The 25,798-nt window shown below is 38.6% G+C and overlaps 2 protein-coding genes across 10 annotated transcripts in view; both read right to left on the reverse strand.

The window, feature by feature from the left end:
* The window catches only part of mnd1 (meiotic nuclear divisions 1 homolog (S. cerevisiae)), a 173,048-nt gene extending 170,473 nt beyond the window's left edge, over positions 1-2,575 (reverse strand). For 4 of the 6 annotated variants that reach the window (XR_012098672.1, XM_073043150.1, XM_073043154.1 and 1 more), the window contains exon 1: positions 2,481-2,575. Coding sequence is in view for 3 of the 6 variants with exons in the window: in XM_073043150.1 (XP_072899251.1) it covers positions 2,481-2,483 (3 nt within the window). In the remaining 3 variants the exon portion in view is untranslated. Of the gene's footprint in view, positions 1-2,437 lie in introns of all 6 variants that reach the window. The other 2 variants (XM_073043153.1, XM_073043152.1) reach the window with 2 other exon arrangements.
* An 11,190-nt stretch (positions 2,576-13,765) lies between these two features.
* The window catches only part of trim2a (tripartite motif containing 2a), a 386,751-nt gene continuing 374,718 nt past the window's right edge, over positions 13,766-25,798 (reverse strand). For all 4 annotated transcript variants that reach the window (XM_073043157.1, XM_073043161.1, XM_073043158.1 and 1 more), the window contains exons 11-12: positions 15,563-15,703; positions 13,766-15,368 (exon numbers count right to left, since the gene is read on the reverse strand). In XM_073043157.1, coding sequence (XP_072899258.1) covers positions 15,216-15,368; positions 15,563-15,703 — 294 coding nt within the window. In that variant the 3' untranslated portion in view covers positions 13,766-15,215. The remainder of the gene's footprint in view (positions 15,369-15,562; positions 15,704-25,798) is intronic.

Consider the following 25,798-nt stretch of genomic DNA (forward strand, 5'->3'; position numbering starts at 1 on the left):
TAAATTATCTGACAATGTGACAAAACACATTGATGAAGGTAGAGCAGTGGATGGACTTCAGTAAGGCATTTGCTAAGGTTCTCCATGGTAGACTCATTCAGCAAGTCACGAGGCATGGGACCAGGGGAACTTGGCTGCGTGGATTTAGAATTGGTTTGCCCATTAAAGGCTGAGCATGGTTGTAGACGGAGCGTATTCTGCCCAGAGGTCAGTGACTGGTGGTGTTCAGCACTGATTTACTCTGGGGCTCCTGTTCTCTGTGAATTTTATAAATGAGTAGAATGACAAAGTGGAGGGATGGATTAGTAAGTTTGCAGATGACACAAAGATCAGTAGTATTGTGGATAATGCAGGTTATCAAGGAATACGTGGGACATTGATAGGATGCAGAGTTTGGCTGAATTGGCAGATGGCGTTCCACCCAGAAAACATTTGGAGGCAGAATACAGGTTTAATGGCAGGATTCTTAGTAGTCTGGAGCAACAAAGGGATCTTGGGATCCTTGTCCATAAATCCCTCAATTCCCATGAAAGTTGAGACGGTTGTTAAGAAAATGTAGATATGGTGCGTTGGCCTTCATTAGATAGGGGACTGAATTCAAGAGCCACAGGGTAATGTTGCAGCTCTACAAAAATCTTTTAAACCATACTTGGAATATGTTTGATTCTGGTTGCCTCACTATACAAAGAATAAAGTATGTGGAAGGTTTAGAGAAGGTGCAGAGATTTACCAGGATGCTGCCTGAATTGCAGAAAGGTCATACTCAAAGTAAATTTATTATCAAAATACCTTTATGTCACCCTTTCTGAGATTCATTTTCCTGCAGGCACACCCAGCAAATCTGGAGCATAGTAACTATAAGGGGGGGGGGTCAACAAAAGATCAACCACAGTTCAGAAGGCAACAAACCGTGCGAATACAAATATAAATAAATAACAATAATGAGAACATGAAATAAGATGATAAAATCCTTAAAGTGGTTGTGGGAACATCACAATGATCATGGTTATCCCCTTTCGTTCAAGAGCCTGATGGTTGCAGGGTAGTAACTGTTCTTGAACCTGATGGTGTGAGTCCTGAGGCTCCTGTACCTTTTACCTGATGCAGCAACGAGAAAAGAGATGACCTGTGCAGTGGGATGGATGATGCTTTCCTACACCAGTGCTCAATTGTTGGGAGGGCTTTATCTGTGATGCACTAGGCCGAATACACTACCTTCTTTTGAAGGACTAAGCATTTTTTATGAGGATATGTTGAGTGTGCTAGGGTGGTTAGAGGAAAGCATAAGGAAGATGTCTGAGTCAAGTTTCTTTTAAAACACAGAATGGTTGGTATGTGGAACACACTGCCGAGGATGGTGGTAGAGGAAAGCACATTAGGGACATTTTGAATACTCTTCGATACGCACGTGGATGATTGATGGAAAAGTGGAGGGTTATGTGGGAGGGAAGAGTTAAATTGATCTTAAGAGTAGGTTAAAAGATAGGCACATTATGGGCTGAAGGGCCCGTACTGTGCAGAAATGTTCTGTTTACATATAATCCTGCTTACAGTATCATATATTTCAACTGCCGTCCCAGGCTCCCACAATTCTATGGTGAGGGAAAGATTACCACCTCTAGGGAGGATTACCACTTCCAGACCCCCTGAGTATCAGGTCAAAGACATAAAAAAACACCATCCTTCTAAGGCTAAGCTAATGAAGAACATCTTCATTTTGAACATCATCTACAGGACACAAGGTAGCAAAGTTTGATCCCCGAACGATATAGCTGCAAGAATGGCTCTGCTGATCTTCACTATCCTGCGAAACTATGGACACATCTATCTACCCATGTTAGCACTGCCGGAACAGACCTTTACACAGTGTTTGTGGACTTCAGGTACCACCTTCACGCTGCAGTAACATTATATTGCGTGGTACCACCTTACACAATGAGTTAGAAACACACACAATGATTCAGAGCAAAACACATAGTTGTCTGTGGTTGGATCCTGAGACGGTGTGCCCCGTCTTAATAAAACTAAATCCATGGCACAAAGTCATTGCTGCCAAACAAGTGTACCAGCGAGTGGGTCAACTGCAACTTCACAGAATGAGTTACATAAACACTAGAAGCACCTTGGCTGGCAAACCAACTACGGGACATTCTTCCAGATTCTGCAACAAGGAACAACTGCGAAGTGTGCTGGAATAGGACAGAATAGCAGAAACTGAACGGAAACTACGTAGCAAGAAGTGCAGCGAATGTCGACATATCTTAGTAATTAATTAACGAGAAATGAGTACTGATTGCGGCTAGATAAGATCCACACAATACGGTTAATTCTAATTTCTCCATCTCCATTGAGAGAAGAAAGTTCCATTGAAACGAATACGAGACGGAGGCTCCCCGATCGCTGTCAGGACGGAGTAAGGCCCTGTAGCTCCACTCACTTTTCAGAGCAGAGGACAAAACCCAAACAGCCCCTTCTCTCACCATGTTACCGTCGCGCCAGGACTCAATCCCCGACGTCTCCCAAGCAACTCCCGCTTCCCGGACGTCACGCAGAACTGCCAACGAGAACGAACACACTCCCGAGAAAGAGTGGACCTGGGAGCGTTACCGTATCCGGCAGCGACCTCTTCCCCGGTAGGCAGCATATGCAGAGATCATTAAATCATCCTTAGCGGCAGTGAACGCTGGACTGGATAAAATACTGTTTGTAGTTGGTAAATCTATCATGTTGCAAGTAGTTGAATAATTGTGGAAAATGGAACCCCTCAGGGAAGTAATGTTAGTCCATTGTTATTTGCTATAATAATAAATTCTCAAATAGTTGTGGTAGAGTATCATTATTTACGAATGACAGCGCTTTATGGTAAAGGGGTGAGGAATGTGAAATTTATAATACGGAAACTTCAAGAGGCAATAATTCAGATGGCAGATTGGGCTTTATAACGGGGATTCAGATTCTCAGCAGAGAAATCCAGAATAATATTTCTTACTAGGAAGAGGATAAAATAACAGTTCAAACTAAAATTTTATGGTAGAGACTTAGAACGTGTGGGTACCTTTAAATTTTTTAGAAATTTGGTATGATAAGAGACTCACATGGTCAGCACACATTAAAGAAATAATAACCAGAAGAAAGAAGGCGTTGAATGTTCTGAGGTTTAATGGGAAAGCTGATAGGAAATCCTTTGAAAGCAATATATATAGGATTAATGAGTTCAATACTGGACTATGTAAGTACAGTTTATGGATCAGCATCACACTGTGTGCACAAGAATCTGCATATAATTCAAAGGCAAGCATTAAGGTTAATCAGTGGGGCAATCAGGAACACTAGTTGTGGCGATGCAGGTGACACCTGGAACTGAGAAGGACACAGCTTGTGTTAACATATTGGGTAAAGCTACAAGGGTCTGGAGAAAATCGACCGACTAAAGAGCTTTCAGATCCATGCTGGGAACAGGAAAAAGGGAAATGAGAAGTTTTGCATGGACGATTGAAGGGAAAACAGAAAGGACAGGGATTTGCAATAAGGCAGCGAGTGATACAGTGCCTTTTCCTGGGCTGTCTCCATGGCTTTGAGACATGGCTCTTAAATTACTTGAAAGGAGAAAAATAGAGAAGTGATTTTAAATCAAGATATAGTTGAATTTTATGTAAATAATTATTATGGATATTTACAAAGTGCACAGATGTTTCAAAACGGTAATAATAGATTAGGGTTAAGATTGGTAGTGCCTGATTTTAACATAAAGAAGCAGGTGACGGTAACTGATAATTTCTCAGTGTACGTATGTGAAATGACGGCTGACCTGAAGAAGGTCTCGGCCCAAAACATCGACTGCTTACTCTTTTCCACTGATGCTGCTGAGTTCCTCCAGTGTGTTGTGCTGGACTGTTAGCTTCATTGTGGGTGGAAGAAGTGAGATGGATGAGAAGTCTGATTCAAGCACAACAGTCAGGCGTCTAAAACATTTACATTCAGAGGCAAGACTAGACGTTATGTGTGAGATAATGTAAACCTTATTTACAGGTAAAATGACGGGACTCTGTCTATGTTTTAGAAACATAGAAAACCTACAGCACAATAGACTCTTCGGCCCATTAAGTTCTGCCGAACATGTCCCTACCTTAGAAATTACTAGGCTTACCCATAGCCCTCTATTTTTCTAAGCTCCATATACCTATCTAAAAGTCTCTTAAAAGACCCTATCGTAAAAGACTCCACCACTGTTGCCGGCTGCCTTTTCCACGCACTCACCACTGAGTAAAAAACTTACCCCTGACATCTCCTCTGTACCTACTCCCCAGCACCTTAAACCTGTGTCATCTTGTGGCAACCATTTCAGCCCTGGGAATAAGCCTCTGACTATCGACACGATCAATGCCTCTCATCATCTTGTACACCTCTATCAGGTCACCTCTCATCCATCCTCCCAAGGAGAAAAGGCTGAGTTCACTCAACGTGTTTTCATAAGGCATGCTCCCCAATCCAGGCAACATCCTTGTAAATCTCCTCTGCACACTTTCTATAGCTTCCACATCCTTCCTGTAGTGAGGCGACACGTGGATTCCAGGACATGTTGGCATTAGAGAGAACAAGCAAGTGGATAAATTAGTGAAGGAGGCAACAAATGGAGCAGAAGTGGATATTCAAATAAATGACACTAAAGGAGAAATGAAAAACATTATTAAAAGTGAAATTTTTAAAATGTGGAGAAAACAATGTGATGAAGTGAGAATGGGAAGACATTTTTACAATATCCAGTAAGAAGTGGAAGGGTGGAGGAACGCAGTAAAGAGCAGGAGTGAGCTAGTATTATTGAGATTAAGGTTTGGCTTAAATAGTTCATTCTTTTTAATGAAGAAACTCAATAATGGGAGATGTGAGTATTGTAATCAACAAGAAACGGTTGAGCATGCATTTGTGAGCTGTCCAAGATCTAATCACGAGAGAGGATGGTGGATTTTAAAGTTATCATGGAATAAAATACAATTTAACGATATTTTGCAGAAAGGATCACAGGATTATTGTTTTAAAGATATTGTGCAGTTCTTCAACAATACAGGCTTTTTTATAGAATTTGATACAAATATAATTATATAAGATTTAGATATTCTGACCCACACTCTAGTTCAAAAGATGACAATAACACGCCTTAAAGCTGTTGATCAAGCACCATGAAACCTCAGAAGAAGGTGAATTGAAGGATAGCTAATATTGTTTTACTGATTAAGGAAGTCTCAAAAAGTAAACCAGGAAATTAGAGGCCAGGATTAAACCAGGAAATGAATAGATAGGGTCATAAAGAAAGCCTTTGGCACATTAGCCTTTATAAATCAAAGTATTGAGTACAAGAGACATGAAGTATAAAATGTTGGTGAGGCTTAACTTTGAGTATAGTGAGCAATTTTGGTTACTGGAACAGCACTATATATTTAATCCTGTGATCCTTTCTGCAAAATATTGGTAGTGTTAAATTGTAATTTTATTCCATAGTAACTTTAAAATCAACCATCCCCTACCTCGATTATATCTCGGCCACCTCACCAGTACATTCTCAACTGTTTCTTGTTGATTTCAATACAGGAAAGGTGCGAATAAGGTTGAAAAAGTACAGAGAAAATTTACAAGGATGTTGTCAGGACTAGAGGAGTCAAGTTATAAGGAAAGATGGAATTGATTATGAAGTAGCTAGCACGAGAAGGCACAGTTTTAAGGTGCTTGGAAATAGGTACAGAGGAGACATCAGGGGTGTTTTACGCAGAGAGTGGTCAGTGACTGGAATGGGCTGCCGGTGACGGTGGTGGAGGTGGATATGTTAGGGTCTTTAAAGAGACTCCTGGATAGGTACATGGAGCTGAGAAAACTCAGAAAAGATTATGTATACTTGTTCAATGGAGATGCAAGAGACTGGAGATACTGGAACCTGGGGCTGCTGGAGAAACTCAGCATGGCGAACAATATCTGTGCGAGGTTAGGAAATGTCAGTATGTCTGGTCAAAACCATGTAACGGACTGAAAGTGGAGAGGAGCGATGGTGACATAGAAAGAGTACTGGGGGGGAGGGGGCAAGGGGAAGGATTCTGGTGGTAAGTGAGCAGCTGTAGAGTTGGGAGACTCTGGCTAGTGAATGATAAATAAATTCAAGAGAACAGAGAGAGGAAGAAGGAAAAAGGGACATAAACAGATGGAGTAAGGTGGGAGGAGGAAAATGTGAAAATCAAAAGCTGCTGGAATGAGAAGTAGGAAGACAAAGGCTACCAGAGCTGGATTGTAATACATAAAGGAAATGGAAATGAGTCTCCAGCCTGGCCCTACCTGGCACAACACTCCTCTGTCCATCAATCACCCCAGATTGAATCCTACTTTTATTTAAGAAAGGTATTGCCTTTATTTATTCTCACAGGATTCTATATACAGTGGATTCTGGTTAATTGGGATGCATCAGGACCAGTGCATTTTGGCCCAAATAAGCAGCTGTCACAGTAGCTGAAGTTTCATGGAAATAGTTTTTAAAAAAATCAAACAATGTTTAACTGATTAAAAAAGTTATTTATTTAATTGGAATACAGAACAAATCTGAACACTACTAATATTACGACAGTACTATAAAACTGCGTATTAATTCCTGTTATTGAAGTAATTCATCAAGAGTATGATAGATAGATAGATAGATACTTTATTCATCCCCATGGGGAAATTCAACATTTTTTCCAATGTCCCATACACTTGTTGTAGCAAAACTAATTACATACAATACTTAACTCAGTAAAAACATGATATGCATCTAAATCACTCTCTCAAAAAGCATTAATAATAGCTTTTAAAAAGTTCTTAAGTAGTTTACTTAAATACATTAAATACAATCAACCCCGGCACTTTAACCTATCTTACTCCTGGTGGTTGAATTGTAAAGCCTAATGGCATTGACCTCTTCATCCTGTCTGAGGAGCATTGCATCGATAGCAACCTGTCGCTGAAACTGCTTCTCTGTCTCTGGATGGTGCTATGTAGAGGATGTTCAGGGTTTTCCATAATTGACCGTAGCCTACTCAGCGCCCTTCGCTCAGCTACCGATGTTATACTCTCCAGTACTTTGCCCACGACAGAGCCCGCCTTCCTTACCAGCTTATTAAGACGTGAGGCGTCCCTCTTCTTAATGCTGCCTCCTCAACACGCCACCACAAAGAAGAGGGCGCTCTCCACAACTGACCTACAGAACATCTTCAGCATCTCACTACAGACATTGAATGACGCCAACCTTCTAAGGAAGTACAGTCGACTCTGTGCCTTCCTGCACAAGGCATCTGTGTTGGCAGTCCAGTCTAGCTTCTCGTCTAACTGTACTCCCAGATACTTGTAGGTCTTAACCTGCTCCACACATTCTCCATTAATGATCACTGGCTCCATATGGGGCCTAGATCTCCTAAAGTCCACCACCATCTCCTTGGTCTTGGTGATATGGAGACGCAGGTAGTTTGAGTTGCACCATATCACAAAGTCCTGTATCAGTTTCCTATACTCCTCCTCCTGTCCATTCCTGACACACCCCACTATGGCCGTGTCATCAGCGAACTTCTGCACATGGCAGGACTCCGAGTTATATTGGAAGTCTGATGTGTACAGGGTGAACAGGACCGGAGAGAGTACAGTCCCCTGCGGCGCTCCTGTGCTGCTGACCACCGTGTCAGACCTACAGTCTCCCAACCGCACATACTGAGGTCTATCTGTCAAGTAGTCCACTATCCAATCCATCATGTGAGAGTCTACTCCCATCTCCGTTAGTTTGTGCCTTAAGATCTTGGGCTGGATGGTGTTAAAGGCACTAGAGAAGTCCAGGAATGTAATCCTCACAGCACCACTGACCCCATCTAGGTGAGAGAGGTGCTGCCCTGTTCTTTTGATCTGACTGCAAATACACAAAAATCAGTGCAACCACCTATTGCCTTATATTATCACCTATATCAAAAATCACTGCTTTTTAATTTGGTGCTGGTTGACCCAATGAATAACATATCACAAATAAACACAACTAACGCTTTTTAAAAAACTGCCTGCTCCAAGCATGATATAGTGTCTAATGGCCACACACGTGCTTGCATCATCCAAATCTTCATTCAGTGTAACATTCAAGGTGATTGTCAAAACCTTCAAATTCTTCCTACAAGTAGCGAAAGAGTTTCATTTTCACTCAGGTCGTTTCTCACATCTCCAAGCCTGATTGTTTGAAACCGCACTGAGCAAACAATTCTGAATTGCCTTACTGGTTATTTCTTGCCAACTATCAGTGACAAAAAACACTTTTTTTGAACACCAACACACAAAACTGACGCTGTTTAAAAACTGTTCACTCAAGCACGGTGTAGTATCTAACAGCCACACAGGTACACGAGACAGACACTAGTTGGAAACTGTTCATCAACAGTCTCCTGCCCCAATTAAGTGAAATGGTGTCTCAAATAAACAAAGGAAATCCTGGCTATTTTTGTTCTTTAAGAGTTATCCCAAAAAAGTAGCTGTCCCAAATAACTGATAATCAGAATCCACTGTATTTATTTTTTATATTCATATTATTTTACATTTGTATTTGTAATTTTTGTAATAGTCTTGTATTACGTCTTTATACTCTAACAAAATTTTAACATGACTGGACAGATTAGATGCAGAAAGGATATTTTGGATTGTCAAGAAATCCAGAACCAATGGTGACATTCTAAAGATGAGCAATAAGCTGAGAAGAGGGAAAAGGTAGTGGTAAACCTGTGGAATTCTTAATCAGACAACAAAGTTAAAATGAAGGCATTGAATTATATTCAAAAAGGAGTTGGCTATTTTTCTTGGGGCTGTAGGGATTAAGTGACAATAGGAGAAAGTAGAATTTGGACGATCAGCCATAATGATGTGAATGTTGGAACAAGCTACAAGGGACAAATTGACCACTTATTTTCAACATGATGTAAATATGAAACTGCACAGCAAACCAGATCCACGCAAAAGTGAGCAACCAGCTCTTTGGGTATTTATTTAGATTTTTCAATCATAGGGAACATTTCTGGGATCAGTTTCATTTGAATCAGAAGAGGCCCACTACCCTTGCTGGGAACTTTGCTTGTGCATTTAGCAGGGCTTGGGAAGGATGGTGGTTAACTAATTTTGCAGAGGGATGGGGCACAGTAGATGTACAATTGGGCTGCATTTGGTGTAATATATTTTAAAAAAACAGGTCATCTGGAAGAGTGGCCAAGGGCACAAAAAGATATTTAAGAGATTGCAAAATTAAATTGCACATATATTTTAATGCAAGGAGTCAGTAAGAGATGGGGTGGTAAATTGGATTAGTAAGTATGCAGATGATACTAAGGTAGGTGGCGTTGTGGATAATGAAGTAGGTTTTCAAAGTTTGCAGAGAGATTTAGGCCAGTTAGAAGAGTGGGCTGAACGATGGTAGATGGAGTTTAATGCTGATAAGTGTGAGGTGCTACATTTTGGTAGAAATAATCCAAATAGGACATACATGGTAAATGGTAGGGCATTGAAGAATGCAGTAGAACAGAGTGATCTAGGAATAATGGTGCATAGTTCCCTGAAGGTGGAATCTCATGTGGATAGGGTGGTAAAGAAAGCTTTTGGTATGTCGGCCTTTATAAATCAGAGCATTGAGTATAGGAGTTGGGATGTAATGTTAAAATTGTACAAGGCATTGGTAAGGCCAAATTTGGAGTATTGTGTACAGTTTTGGTAACCGAATTATAGGAAAGATGTCAACAAAATAGAGAGAGTACAGAGATGATTTACTAGAATGTTACCTGGGTTTCAGCACCTAAGTTACAGGGAAAGATTCAACAAGTTAGGTCTTTATTCTTTGGAGCATAGAAGGTTGAGGGGGGACTTGATAGAGGTATTTAAAATTATGAGGGGGATAGATAGAGTTGACGTGGATAGGCTTTTTCCATTGAGAGTAGGAGAGATTCAAACAAGAGGACTTGAGTTGAGACTTAGGGGGCAAAAGTTTAAGGGTAACATGAGGGGGAATTTCTTTACTCGGAGAGTGGTAGCTGTGTGGAATGAGCTTCCAGTAGAAGTGGTAGAGGCAGGTTCGATATTGTCATTTAAAGTAAAATTGGATAGGTATATGGACAGGAAAGGAATGGAGGCTTATGGGCCGAGTGCGGGTCAGTGGGATTAGGTGAGAGTAAGCATTTGGCACGGACTAGAAGGGCCGAGATGGCCTGTTTCCATGCTGTAATTGTTATATGGTTAAGGTAAGTGAACTTAAGGGCTTCGATTAGTCCGTGGGAGTGTGTTATTCTTTCAGTCACTGATATATGGGTGGAAGAAAGCCAAGACTGGCAACTTTCCAGAGGATCCAATCACAAACATGGGAATATCTGCAGCTGCTGGAAATCCAAACAACACACATAAAATGCTGGAGGAACTTAGCAGGCCAGGCAGCAATCTATGGAAAAATGTACAGTCAATGTTTTGGGCCAAGACTGGAGAAAAAAGATGAGGAGTCAGAGTAAAAGGGTTCTTTTGGGGTGGGGGTGAGGGAGAAGTACAGGCGACAGGTGAAATCAGGAGGGGGAGGGATGAAGTAAAGAGCTGGGCAGTTGATTGGTGAAAGAGATACAGGGCTGGAGAAGAGGGAGTCTGATGTGAGAGGACAGGCCATGGAAGAGGGAGGTGATGGGCAGGTAAGGTGACAGAGGGAAATGAGGATGGGGTTCAGAGAATGGGAGAGGGGAATTTCTGGAAGGTTGAGAAATCGATGATATTGCCATCGGGTTGGAGGCTACCCAAACGGAATATAAGGTGTTTCTCCTCCAGCCTGTGTGGCCTCATCACGACAGTAGAGGAGGCCATTAATGGACATGTTGGAATGGGAAATGGAATTAGAATGGGTGGCCACCAGGAGATCCCTTTTTCTGGCGGACAAAGCATGGGTCTCACCGAGGTGTAGAAGATGATGCATTGATCGTGAGGATAGTCAGAGGCTTTTTCCCAGGGCTGAAATGATTGCAACAAAAGGGCACCGGTTTAAGGTGCTGGGGAGTAGGTACAGAGGAAATGTCAGGGGTAAGTTTTTACTCGGAGAGTTGTGAGTGTGTGGAATGGGCTGCCGACAACGGTGGTGGAGGCAGATACAATAGGGTCTTTAAAGAAACTTTTGGATAGGTACATGGAGCTTAGAAAAATAGAGGGCTATGGGTAAGCCTAGTAATTTCTAAGGTAGGGACATGTTCGGCACAACTTTGTGGGCCGAAAGGCTTGTATTGTGCTGTAGGTTTTCTATGTTTCTATGATATACAGGAGGCCACACTGGGAGCACTGGACACAGTATATGACCCCAACAGACTCACAGGTGAAGTGTCGCCTCACCTGGAAGAAGTGTTTGGGGCCCTGAATGGTAGTGAGGGAAGAGGTGTTGGGGCAGTTGCAGCACTTGTTCCGTTTGCAAGGATAAGTGCCAGGAGGGAGATCAGTGGGGAGGGACAAATGGACAAGGGAGTCACATTGGGGACAATCCCTATGGAAAGCAGGAAGTGGGCAGGGGGAAGAAAAGATATGTTTGGTGGTGGGATCTCGTTGCAGATGACAGAAGTTGCAGAGAATTGTGTGCTGGACATGTAGGTTGATGGGGTGGTGGGTGAGGACAAAAGGAATCCCTATCCTTGGTGGAGTGGTGGGAGGATGGAGTGAGGGTAGACATGCGTGAGTTGTGTGTGAGGGCAGCATTGATGGTGGAGGAAGGGAAGCCCCTTTCTTTGAAAAAGGAGGACATCCCCTTCGTTCTAGAGCAGATGCAGTAGAGAAGCACTCTTACAAGTAACAGGTGGGAAGCTGTATAGTCCAGGTAACTGAGAGTCAGTGGGTTTGTAGTAGACATCAGTGAATAAGCCGTCTTCAGAGACAGAGATAGAGAGATTGAGGAAGATCCAGAGGATAGAAGTTTCAGGTGTGATGGGGGAGATGGAAAAAAGCAGAGGGCACTTCATTATTGATCAAGGAGGCCCTTACAACAGTACAATGGGAGGATATATTAGAAAGCACTTCAAACAAAACCTGAGAAAGAAATACGAGACAGATTGTGCTGAAATTGTTATCACAGCAGATGGAGAAACTGTTATACAGTGACACATAGAGAGATGAGATGTAAGATGAGTTGTCTTGTAGTGACAACTTCCCCAATAGTAATTAGGATCACCTTGCTGTGAAAGAAGAGATAGAATTTGTAAAGTGCATATAAGAAAAAGAAAATACCATTTTTTTTCTCTCTCTGTGAAGATTGAGTGTCTTTGGAACTCTTTTTCTTAAGCGGTTGTGGAAGCAGAGTCTTTAAATATTTTCAAGGGAGAATTAGATTCCAGAAAAGCATGAGAATGAAGTTACTGCAAGTAGACAGGAATAACAACTAAATACAGATTGGTCATGACCATTAAATAGCAGCTGTGAGAGGCCTTGCCCTGCTCTTGTTTTTGATTCAGAAGACATTTCCAGAACCTTCTTTCAGTTTGACCCAATCCGTTATTGTTACCATATCCCACTCAGATGTGAGGCACAGAATTGAGACGTCTGGCCTATTATTCCCAAGGTGATCTTTATGGGCATCTACACTAACCCCATTTGCTCACATTAGTATTGCACTCTACTATGCCTTGCCTAATTAAGTGTCGATCTTACACTTTGAATAGTTTTACATTCTGTATAACCTTATTCACTATCCACAAATGATCTTTGCAAACTTACTTATCAGCCCAAGTCAATTGTACCTAAAATCATAAACAGAGGTTCCAACATTGATCCCTGCAGAACACTACTGGACACAGAGCTCCAATCTACCCAGTTTATCCAAGTGACCTTGGATCCCATGTATTTTAATCTTCTAGATCAGACTCCTCTCAGGGGCCTTGTCAAATGTCTTAGTAAAATCCACTACTATACCCCCATCAGCCAGCTTTATCATTTCCTCAAAATATTTAGTCACATTTGTAAGACATGATGATTGGTCCCTGTAAGGCCATTTGTTCAAATGCAAGTAACCTTATCCAGTAACTTCTCTACCACCCATGTAGGCTCACTGGCCAGTAATTTCCAATATTTCATATTGTCTTTTCTAAATAAAGAAACAGTGTATCGTCTCTAGCAATAGGTGAGGTCCTAGAAACAAATATTATTGTCAAGGCCCCAGTAATCTCCTCCTCCCTCTCTCAGTACCCTGTAGGAGATCCCATCAGGCCCAGGGGGCTTAGCCACCTTAATGTTCTTTGCCTCCTTCTTGATCTAAAGATGATTAGAGTACTAGTGTGTCCCAAAGTTGCTACAGCTATCTCATCATCTGTACTGCACATGTGAATCAGAATATTTTCTTACTGCAATAACCTGAACATAAATCAAAATCAATTTTTACTTTTAGGAAACAAAATGCATGTAAAACAACAATGTGTAGACAATGCATGACTTTTTAAAATTTCTTCATATACTGTACATAAATCAACTGAATGGAATGTTGTAACATTCAAATAATGTATCAGTTGCCCCCATTAAACATAGTAGCATCAGATTGTTAACGGTTTTCTTATAGAAAAGGAGTACACTTGTTAAGGCCATGTTGTTATATACAATGTCATTTATACTGTTGTGGTGATCTTGAGTGATAGTAGTGGTTAGGGATGGTGGTGAAAAAGTTACTTGTTCTTTGAAACACAACAGGAAGTATGAAAACACAACAAAAGGAAGCAAAGGATCACACACAATACATTCACACTTTAATTATTCAATACTTTAAGCATCACATTTTATTTACTGGTCTGAGCCTATTTGTTCTCCCAAACAATTTCTATGGGCACTTGGTTTCAAAACATTTGGCAACAAAGAGGCATTTGTTAATACATTAGAGAGAAAATATAAGTAGTTTGGTTGAACATTTTTACAGAGAAAGTTTACAGTCCAGTGCAGCACTTTGCTGTTTGAACCTTCTTAGGAGAAATATTGGTGCAAATAAAGTATTTCTAACCCTTATAGGTAACGAACAAACAATTTACATCATTTCTCTTTCCACATTCCACAACCTTGAATGAAGGAAACAGACCATAACAATTAAATAATTGTAAAATGACCGTTAAGTGAATTATGTAAATCAGTATTCATATTTTAATGTTTTAGTGCACTTCACAAGAATACCAAGTTTCCTCCTTTTATGCAATCTGAGCATGTACTCAAATTAGGATAAACAGATGTAAATTAAACAAATGAGCAGGCCAAAATAAACAAACATCTTTCAAGAAACTTAATTCAATTAATGGCAAAGGAATAAAATGTCAGTGTATTTTCATTTGCATCCATTTGCTCAGCAGATTGCATCTCTGCTGGATTTACTACAGAAAATTATTCAAGATGCTATTCAGTTTTCTTGCATCAGAATTGAGAGTTTGCACAGCTAATAATGAGGCACATGGCAAACATCATGGATTTTAGTTAAACAGAGAAACTGAATAAAACACTTAGTTACCAATTATTGGATGCCATTATACTCAAACATATCTAGAATTCAAAGTATAATGTTGATTTCCTCATGAACTTCAATTGTAACTTACTTTGGGATAGATCCTGCTGTAAAGATTGCTTTATAAAGGGCTTGCATCAATACGATACAGCAAAGGAACAATGCTCTAGATGCAGAACAGCTATTTACCCTGAATACAAAAATGAGGAGTTAATTGTAAGGACCCAGTAGAATATGCAGAGAAGCTATGAGAAATATAGCTGTGAGGACAAAGCATAAAAATTCAAATGGTTGTTCATTTGCAGCTATTTACTTGAAATCTCGGCAATTGAAATAAAAACTTCCAGTACAGAATGAAATTTTTCTTTAATAATTCTCAAGTATATTTCATTCTAAATTTATTGTCAGTCAGCTACATAACCCTATATCTGCAAAGTCACATGTGCAATCCATTTATTAGATTTATGACAGCTTTATTTGAATCCTGTGAATCCAGAGCAACAACATTATAAACAGTAGAGAGAAGCCTTGGGTACAAAGCTGCACATTTCCTTCCTTCCTTCCTTCCTTCCTTCCTTCATTTCCTTAAACTAGCAACGGAAAAGGTGCCAAACAAAAACAAATCTCCAAAAGAGCTATTTTTAAACTAAAGTGAAATTGCATTAATTTTCTAATACAGGTTATTAAGGTTTGTCAATCCAAAGATCTAGTGCTACTGTAAATAGCGATAAACCTTGTAGCAATGATTTCCGGAGTCAGCTACCACCACATGACCGTCAGAAGTCAATGCTAGACCTTGAGGGCCATACAAAGGGTCAGCAGAAGTGTTAATGTAGGAGAGGAATGATCCATTTCCATCAAACACCTGTTGAAAAGTAGAAATAAATAGAAATTAGCATTAACACACTGCATCCAGGGGTCTATATTTTGCTATTTGCTACAGAAAAATGCTGTCAATGACAGGAAATGTTTTAATTACACTTCTCTGCTTATTATAATGTTTTATAAGTTTTATATTTTATATAATAACTTCAACGAAAATGCAGATAAAGCCGTTACCTGTATGCGACTATTTCCCCAGTCAGCAACTATAATATTTCCATTGGAATCCACGGCTACTCCAGTTGGAGCATTAAACTGACCATTTCCTTCTCCATTAGATCCAAATTTTAACACAAACTCACCATCAGTGTTGAACACCTACGTGTAAAAATGAAGAAGTTAAAACTAATATTACAACTTTTGATCTTCTAATTTAATATTTAGTCTTGAATAAAATATTTTTATCATTAAAGAGAGCCCATAACCAAATAAAATTCCTGGAGCTTAATTCATACATACACAAAGCTTTAATTTGAAGCAGACTGAACTCCACCTGTTGTAAGATAAATGGATTTTAAATACACACTAAGATTTTCATTTGAAGAACTTTCATTTGAAGTTTAATCTTGTATAATTTAACTATTGAATATAAAATCTGATAAGTCATGTTGCTACTGTATAATATTTTGTCTAGCCATATTTGGAGTGTGGCCAAGTCTCCACCCACTGGATTCTATTGATACTTCTTGATGCCTGAGTAAAGCATTGAGTGTAATCCAACAAACACATTACATACCCTGGATATTCTCTCTTCCCCCCCCCCCCCCCCCCCCACCTTCCCTCGGGCAGAAGATAAAAAAGCCTGAAAGCAGCTTCTACCCACTGGTATGACAAATGAATAGTTCCCTGGTGCATTATGGCTCACTCTTGACCTCCCTGTTGACCTCATTATGATCTTGCACCTTCTCTGTACCTATCACACTTTATTCTGCACTGTTATTACTCTTTTACCTTTTACTATTTCAATGCACTATGAAATGACCCCTGCACCACTTGGTAAAACTTGTGCAGACAACATCCACTGTTTTTCCTTCATCAACTTCATAAGTGTGGTTAGACATATATACCCATACACAAAGTCATTCCATGTCTACACCTGAACCCAAAGGGGTTTAATATCCCCACAGGCAGGTTTAATAGAGCTGTTAGGGAGGGTTTAAACTAATTTGGCAGGGGGATAGGAACTGGAGTGATAGGGCTGAGGAAGGGGAAAACAGAAATAAATCAAAGATAGCCTGCAACAGAGATGATAGACAGGCAGGAGATGAGGCATAATCAAACGAAAGCAACAAATACTGGACTGAAACATATTGGAATGCACGCAGCATAAGAAATAAAAAGGGGATCTTGACATTCAGCTACAGATTGGCAAGTATAGAGGATTGGCTGTGCTGGATTGGATGTTGTACAATGATCTGCAGGTGGTAAGAGAGCTTAAGGTTAAAGAACCCTCAGGGAACAGTGATCACAATATGATTGAGTTCACTTTGAAATTTGAGAATGAGAAACTAAATTCTATTGTGTCGGTATTTCAGTGGAATAAAGGAAATTAGAGGGGAAATGGCCAAGGTTGACTGGAAAGAGGCACAAGCAGCTATATAGGACCCTGGTCAGATCCCACTTGGAGTACTGTGCTCAGTTCTGGTCGCCTCACTACAGGAAGGATGTGGAAGCCATAGGGGTGGCGCAGAGGAGATTTACAAGGAAGTTGCCTGGATTGGGGAGCATGCCTTATGAGAATAGGTTGAGTGAACTCGGCCTTTTCTCCTTGGAGTGAAGGAGGATGAGCGGTGACCTGCAAGATGATGAGAGGTATTGATTGTGTGGATAGTTAGAGGTCTTTTCCCAGGGCTGAATTGGTTGGCACAAGAGGACACAGGTTTAAGGCACTGGGGAGCAGGTACAGAGGAGATGTCAGGGGTAAGTTTTTTACTCGGAGAGTGGTGAGTGCGTGGAATGGGCTGCCAGCAACGGTGGCGGAGGCAGATACGATAGGATCCTTTAAGAGAATTTTAGATAGGTACATGGAGCTTAGTAAAATAGAGGGCTATAGATAAGCCTAGTAATTTCTAAGGTAAGGACGTGTTCGGCACAACTTTGTGGGCCTGTATTGTGCTGTAAAGGCTTTTAGTATCTTCTTTGATATTAGTCGCCAGCTTCCTTTCATAATTCATCTTTTCCTTCCTAATGACCTTAGTTTCCTTCTGAAAGTTTTAAAAAATTCCCAATCCTCTATCTTCCCACTAGCTTTGGCTTTCTATATACTCTCTCTTTTGCTTTTACTTTGACTCTAACTTCACTTGTCAACCTTGGTAGTGTCCTTCTTCCATTTGAAAATTTCTTATTTGGAATCTATCTTGCACTTCCCCAATTTTTTGCAGAAACTCCAGCCATTGCTGCTCTGCTGTCCTTCTTGCTCACAGAAACATAGAAAACCTACAGCACTCTTAAAAACTTGCAGAAAGAAACTACGAAGGTCATTTGGATGGAAAAGATGAATTATGAGAGGAAGCTGGTGACTAATATCAAAGAAGATACTAAAAACTTTTGTAAGTTTATAAAGGGTAAAAGAGAGTTGGGAGTAGATATAGGACCAATAGAAAATGACGCTGGAGATATCGTAATGAGAGACGCAGAGATAGCAGAGGAAGTGAACGCGTATTTTGCATCAGTCTTCACAGTGGAAGACATCTGCAGTATACAAGGCATTCAGGTGTCAGGGAAGTGAAGTACAGTTGGCCCTCCTTATCCGCAGATTCCGCATGTGTGAATTCAACCAACCGCGAATCACGAAAACCCCGAAGTGCTCCTCCAGCACTTGTTGTTCGAGCATGTACAGACTTTTTTCTTGTCATTATTCCCTAAACAATGCAGTATAACAACTATTTTACATAGCATTTACATTGTATTAGGTATTATAAGTAATCTAGAGATGATTTAAGATGATTTAAAGTATACCAGAGGATGTGCGTGGGTTATGGTGCATCGGGATCGAAAAAAATCGGAAGTTCTCTTACTAAGTAAGTCGGAACAGGTACATCTGGTATTATTTAGCGTCAGTCAAACGTCTGTCTTAGTATATAGATTATATTTTACCTTTCTATGCATATAAAACACTTAAGAACGTATGTTTCAGCGCCGGGCTCGGGAACGGAAGTTTGCGAGTTCAATCCAGTGACAGGAATCCAGGGATCCTATTGTGGCTGGCTGCCAGTTACCAGTGGAGTTCCACAGGGGTCAGTGTTGGGACCCCTGCTTTTTATGGTGTATGTCAATGATTTGGACGATGGGATTAATGGATTTGTAGCTAAATTTGCTGATGATACAAAGATATGTGGAGGAGCAGGTAGTGTTGAGGAAACAGAGAGCCTGCAGAGAGACTTGGATAGTTTATGGGAATGGGCAAAGAAGTGGCAAATGAAATACAATGTTGGAAAGTGTATGGTCATGCACATTGGTGGAAGAAATAAACAGGCAGACTATTAGTTAGATGGGGATAGAATTCAAAATACAGAGATGCAAAGAGACTTGGGAGTTCTTGTGCAGGATACCGTAAAGGTTAACCTTCAGGTTGAATCACTGGTGAAGAAGGTAAATGCAATGTTGCCATTCATTTCTAGAGGTATACAATATAAGAGCAGTGATGTGATGTTGAGGCCTTATTAGGCACTCATGAGACCACATTTGGAGTATTGTGTGCAGTTTTGGGCTCCTTATTTTAGAAAGGATATACTGACATTGGAGAGGGTTCAGAGAAGATTCACGAGAATGATTCCAGGAATGAAAGGGTTACGGTATGATGAATGTCTTGCAGCTCTTGGGCTGTGTTCCCTGGAGTTCAGGAGAATGAGGGGGGATCTCATAGAAACATTCCAAATGTTAAAAGGCCTGAACAAATTAGATATGGCAAAGTTATTTCCCATGGTAGGGGAGTTTAGGACAAGAGGGCACGAATTCAGGATTGAAGGACGTCTATTTAGAACAGAGATGGGGCGAAATTACTTCAGTCAAAGGTGGTAAATCTATGGAATTTGTTGTCACAAGCGGCTGTGGAGGCCAAGTCATTAGGTGTATTTAAGGCAGAGATAGATAGGTTCTTGATTAGCCAGGGCATCAAAGGGTATGGGGAGAAGTCAGGGGAGTGGGGATGACTGGAAGAATTGGATCAGCCCATGATTAAATGGCGGAGCAGACTCGATGAGCCAAATGGCCAACTTCTGCTCCTATATCTTGTGGTCATATGGATATATAAGTATTCAAATACTTATATATCCAGTCTTTTACAATGCCAGAATGTGATAATAATGAACCAAAACCAATTCAAAGTAGATAAAAATTATAGATACTGTAAATTCCAGTATATAAGCCGAGAATTTGGCCCTAAAATTTTGGTCCTAAAATTAAGGGGTCGGCTTATGCTTTGAGTGAAATTAGGGTGCCAACTTTGGAAAATCAGATACACGGAAGACAGGTCGTATTTATTGGCTGTTTTTGAGTCAAATACAAAAGAATATATAAACACTTCTGAAATCTACACCAAAGAAAAGATCTACAAAACACATTCTGTTTCTCAATTTACTGGTCCTTGTACGCACTATTGTCGGCAAACATTCAGAGCTTGAAACTCTCACACTCTTCATTATCTGACTCTCCGAAAATCGCATCCCATTCTTCAGCAGTCACCATATCATCGTAAGGATTTTCAATTTCTCACTCCACCTCCCGCTTACGGACATGTAAGACTTAGTTGCTTCTTGTCCGCCTTTAATCTCTGCCTTTTCCGATTTAAACTTTGAAATTTCAGCTTTATTCAGTCAAATCTGTACAGCAATAGTTATAATTATGGCTAATTTGAAGACCACCAGGCAAAATCCAGACTCAACTAATGGAAAGTCTGAAAAAGCTGACGAGTTCTCGGAAGAACCCTCTTGGGTTAGGAGATTAGAGTATCAAATCAACAGTATCGGCACTGAAATAACTCAACTAAAAGAGAAATTTGAAGAAAAAATTGACTCTTTGAGCCACGATCTTAAAGAAGTTAGTTGAAATGCATCTGACCTTTCTTCCCGTTTGGATAAGGCTCAACAACGAATCATGGATTTGGAAGCTTGATTGCTTCAGAATAATATTCGAATTGTTGGATTAAAAGAGAAATCAGAATCTGCCGACACACTGGATTATTTTGCTAAAATGTTTCAGTCTTTATTTCCGGAGGTTTGTTCGCAACTCCCAGAGATTGAATTGGCTCACAGAGCCGTTGCTTTAAAATATTTGGATGAAGGTAAAAACAGGCATATTGTTGTGCGTTTTCTCAGTTTTAGAGACAAGGACAGCATTATTAAGCTTGCAAGAAAACAAAGGTTATTTCAATTTCAAGATTCGCTTTTTTGAAGATTTTCCACGTGAAATTGTTAAGAAACGTGCTGCATTTGCTTCTTCTATGAAACTAGTGTATCAAAAAAAGCTTTTTTCATCGTTACAGTACCCAGCCAAATAAAGGCTTTCTGTTAAAAATTCAGGAGCTCGTATTTTTGATGATCCAGCCGAAGCATTGCATTTTATTAACTCTTTGTCTGACGAGTCTGAGATGAGTCTGAAGCTTGAATGATCTACAATAGTTTGATTGTCTCGTGGTGTAAAGTGATGAAATTTGAAGATTTGATGGTTATAGAAAGTCTTTACCTTAAAATGTATTTTTATCTCTGAAAAAGACTGGTTTGGATGGTTTTAACCTCCGAAGATATAGCGGGAGAACTGTTGAAAGACTGTAGATAATTCTGAACCATTTAGAATTTTTTTTCTGAAGCATTTAAAAGAACCAACTTTTTTTTTGTTCTGTATGCTTTTGTAAAGTTTTTTAAAGTAATTACTTGGATTTTTTCACATTTTAGAGAAAGATTGGATAATTTAAAGATGGCGATTGTTTTTCTTTTGTGCAAATACTTCAATGACAATGAGTCTGAAGTCTGAAGTTTGAATGATTTATAATGGCTTGAGTGTCTCGCTGTTTAAAGATTGGAAGATTTGATGGTTATAGAAAGTCTTTACCTTAAAGTGCATTTTTATCTCTGAAAAAGACTGGTTTGGATGATTTTAACCTCAGAAGATATAGTGGGAGAACTGTTGATAGGCTGTAGTTAAGTTTGAACCATCTAGAATTTTTTTCTTCTGCAGCACTTAAATTAATTAACTGTTTTTTTTATTCCGTATGCTTTAGTGAAGATCTTTTAAGTAATTATTTGGATTTCCTTGTGTTTTAAAGATAGATTGGACAATTTAAAGATGGCGATTGTTTTTCTTTTGTGCAAGTATTTCAAGAATTGCTTTGGATGGGTTTTTCTTCCCTTATGTAATATTATGAAGGTAACTCTCAAATTGAAGGTTGTTTTGTTTTACAAGAAAAACACTATCCTTCCATGTTAATTATATTGAGATATGTCGACTGTAATGAGATTTATGTTCGGTAGAGGGAGACAGAGATTACTTTTTTTTAAAAAATTGTATTACTTAGGTAGGCGGAGCTGTATCTGCATCTGTGCTTTTCTCGGGGCTTGTGTCGATTGATATCAACTTGTTTCTGGGCTTTGTAGTTTGGGTGGGTTTTTCTTTCTTTTTTTATCCCCATTATGGAATCCCGGAGCATACGCTAATTATTTTTATTGTTGTTCATCTCCGCCATTTTCAACCACCTTATCCTGACGTGCGTCAAACTACTTTCTTTAGATACAAAGTTTCGTGATGATATCGAAACAGTTAAATGCTTTAACTTGGAATGTTCGCGGTTGGAATCATCCTACTAAGCGTAAGAAAACATTTAAAGTTATAAACCGATTCCAATCTGATATAATCTTCACTCAAGAGACGCATATCAGGTTATGTGATAAAAATCAATTTTTTAAATTTTTGAGGGTCCTCAGGTTCATGCAAATTCCCAGAGTAAAACTAGAGGTGTCTCTATTTTTATTGATTCCAATATTCCTTTTAACCAGGAGGATATTATAGCTGATATTAATGATAGATTTTTGATTGTTAAAGGAATCATTTGTAATAAGACAATGGTTTTGGTTAATATTTATGGACCAAATATTGATGATCCCTCATTTTTTAAAGCCGTTTTTGTTTTATTACCTGATTTAAATGAATACATGTTATTAATGGGAGGTGATTTTAATACTTGTTTAAATCCTTTAATGGATAAGTCATCATCCAAACATCAACTCCCTAATCGTTCTGCATCACTTATTAATTCCTTTTTAATTGATTATGGTTTAATTGTGGTCTGGAGGCATATATTAGTGATAGAGAATACTCTTTTTTCTCACATGTTCATAATAAATATTCGAGAATCGACTAGTTTATAGTCCACCCTCGACTTTTATCTAATGTTCAGAAATGTGAGTATGATGCGATTGCCATCTCTGAGCATGCTCCTTTAAACTTAATATTTGAATTGAAAGATGTTGTTTCTACCAGAACATTTTGGCGTTTTCCAGAACATTTATTACAAAGTTCAGAATTTGTTGAGTTTATTGAAACTCAGATAAAAGAAGTTTTTTCTCTTTAATAATATAGGAAACATCTCAAAGTTAATAATTTGGGATACATTAAAAGCTTATTTATGTGGTCAAATTATATCGTATATAGCTAAATTGAAGAAACAAACAAGAATGGAATTAGATAAAATCTCTAAACAAATTAAAGAATTAGACAACATCAATGCAATCTCTCCAAATGTTGTTTCATTTAAAAGAAGAGTAGAATTACAATCACAGTATAATTTATTACTAACATATGCTATTGAAGGATATTTGCTTAAATTGAAAAGTCAATTTTATATTTTTGGGGATAAAAATAATAAGCCCTTAGCTTCCCAATTAAGAGCAGCTAGACCTGAGACTCAAATTTTAAAACTTCGTAAAAATAATGGAGATATAGTAAGTAACCATGAGGATATTAATAATACTTTTCAAGATTTTTACTTTGATCTTTATAGATCTCAATTTCCTGCAGATTCCTCCAAAATGAAGGCTTTTTTACATGATTAAATTTCCACAAATTTTTGATGAAGATCAACAGATGCTTGATGCTCCAATTACTGAGCATGAAATTTAGAAAGCTATTTTATCAATGCAATCAGGTAAAGCTCCTGGACTTGACAGTTATTTGGTGGGATTTTACAAAAAAATTTGAAAGATTACTTTCTCCGTATCTTTTGGAAATATTTCAAGAATCCCTTGAGAAGGGTAATTTAACTTCTTTTTATGAAGCATCTATTTCCCTAATTCATAAAAAAGATAAAGATCCTGTTGAATGCTCATCATATAGACCTATTTTGCTATTAAATGTGAATGCAAAAATTATTTCTAAAATAATGGCTAATTGCTTGGAAAATATTTTAACTAAAATCATCTCTATGGACCAAATGGGCTTTATTAAAGGCCGTTATTCCTTTTCTAATGTTCAGAGATTGATGAACATTATATGTTCACCATTATCTAAGCAACTTCAATGTGTTATCTCTCTCGATGCAGAAAAGGCATTTGATAGAGTTGAGTGGCCACATTTGTTTAAAGTATTAGAAAAATTTGGTTTTGGTAATAATTTTAATAGATGGATTCAAATAATTCATTTGAACTCTAGAGCCACAGTCATTACTAATAATTACAGGTCTTCTTTTTTCTCACTTTCTCGTGGTACTAGACAGGGATGTCCATTAAGCCCTTTATTATTTAATCTTGTATTGGAACCTTTAGCTATAACATTACGTGAAGCTAAAAACATTCATGGTATTTCTATAAATGGAACCATACATAAGATTTCTCTTTATGCAGATGATCTTTTGATTTTTATTTCGAATCTTGAGGAATCAATTCCTAATCTTTTGGAAACACTTAAAAGATTTTGGTAAATTTTCAGGATGTAAACTTAATTTGAAGAAAAGTGAATTGTTTCCATTAAGTGCTCCTTGTTATTATATATAATGATATTCCTTTTAGAATTGTCAATACATTTAGATATTTAGCTATTATAATTACTAAAAAATATAAAGATTTTTATGAAGCTAATATAGTTCCTTTAATAGTTCCATGAAAGTTCCATGAATAGTTCCATGAAACAACTATTTTCTAGATGGAATCCACTTACTCTTTCTTTAATAGGCCATATCCATGCTGTGAAAATGATGATTTTACCTGGATTTTTTATATAGTTTCCAAAATATACCTATCTTTTTAACTAAAAAATAGTTCGATCAAATTGACTCTCTTATTTCCTCCTTTATTTGGAACAATAAGAGACCAAGAATTAACAAGTATCATTTACAAAAATCCAAAAAAGATGGTGGACTTGCACTTCCTAATTTAAGACTGTATTATTGGGCTGTGAATATTAGACAATTATGTTTTCGGTTATACTGGCTCGATAAGAGCCAAAAACCACAATGATGTTGATTTGGAATTAAAAGCTGTTAAACAATTTCATTTAACTTCAATATTAGGAGCTCCATTACCTTTACAGCTCTCTAAAATTCCAAATTTAAATCTTTACCCGGTTATTAAACAATCCCTATGGATTTGGGTTCAGTTTCGCAATTTTTAAAATTTTAAACAATTTAAGTTGTCTACTTTTTTATATCGAAACTTTTCATTTAAACCTTCAATAACTGACCACATTTTTCTCCTATGGAGAAATAAAGGGATCCATTCTTACAGGTTTATTTTGTGATGGTCGATTGATGACTTTTGAAGAGTTAATTAACAAATATTCTCTCGCTCATACACATTTTTTGCAATATTTTCAGGTTAGACATTTTTTACAACAATATTTACCTAAGTTTCCATATTTACAAGAATCTGATTTGTTGGATACCATTTTGAAGTTAAATCCTTTAGTGAGAGGTTCCATTAGCAGAATTTATAATTTATTTTTGTTACAAAAAGAGAACCTACCACTATAGATTAAACAAGATTGGGAGAGAGAACTTAATATGACCTTTGTTAATGAAGATTGGGTTTGAATTTTGAAAAAGGTAAATTCTTCTTCTATATGTACCAACCACTGTTTAATTTTTGGCAAGAAGGGCTATTTTATTAAAATGGAAAGATACCTCTGTCAATGGTTTTCTCAAGTAATGTTATGTTGTGGCGACCCACTTTCTGCGCAGGCGAACCGGCTCACAAATAGCCAGCGCGCGGGGAGAGACTTTGGTAATGCACCTCTGACGTCATTTCCGCCCGGAGAGGGCGGGCGCTAGGGATTTAAATACCAGCACCAGGAAGCTTGAATAAACTAGTCTCGAAACGACTTACCGACTGTGTGTCGTTATTTCAGCGCTGTGTGTAGCACATCGCTACATTGGTGACCCCGACGGTCCAAACGGGATTTGGACCAAAGATGACCGACTCTTCATCTGTT

This window comes from Hemitrygon akajei, chromosome 4 (genome assembly GCF_048418815.1).
Source record: "Hemitrygon akajei chromosome 4, sHemAka1.3, whole genome shotgun sequence".
In the NCBI taxonomy this organism is placed as follows: Eukaryota; Metazoa; Chordata; class Chondrichthyes; order Myliobatiformes; family Dasyatidae; genus Hemitrygon; species Hemitrygon akajei.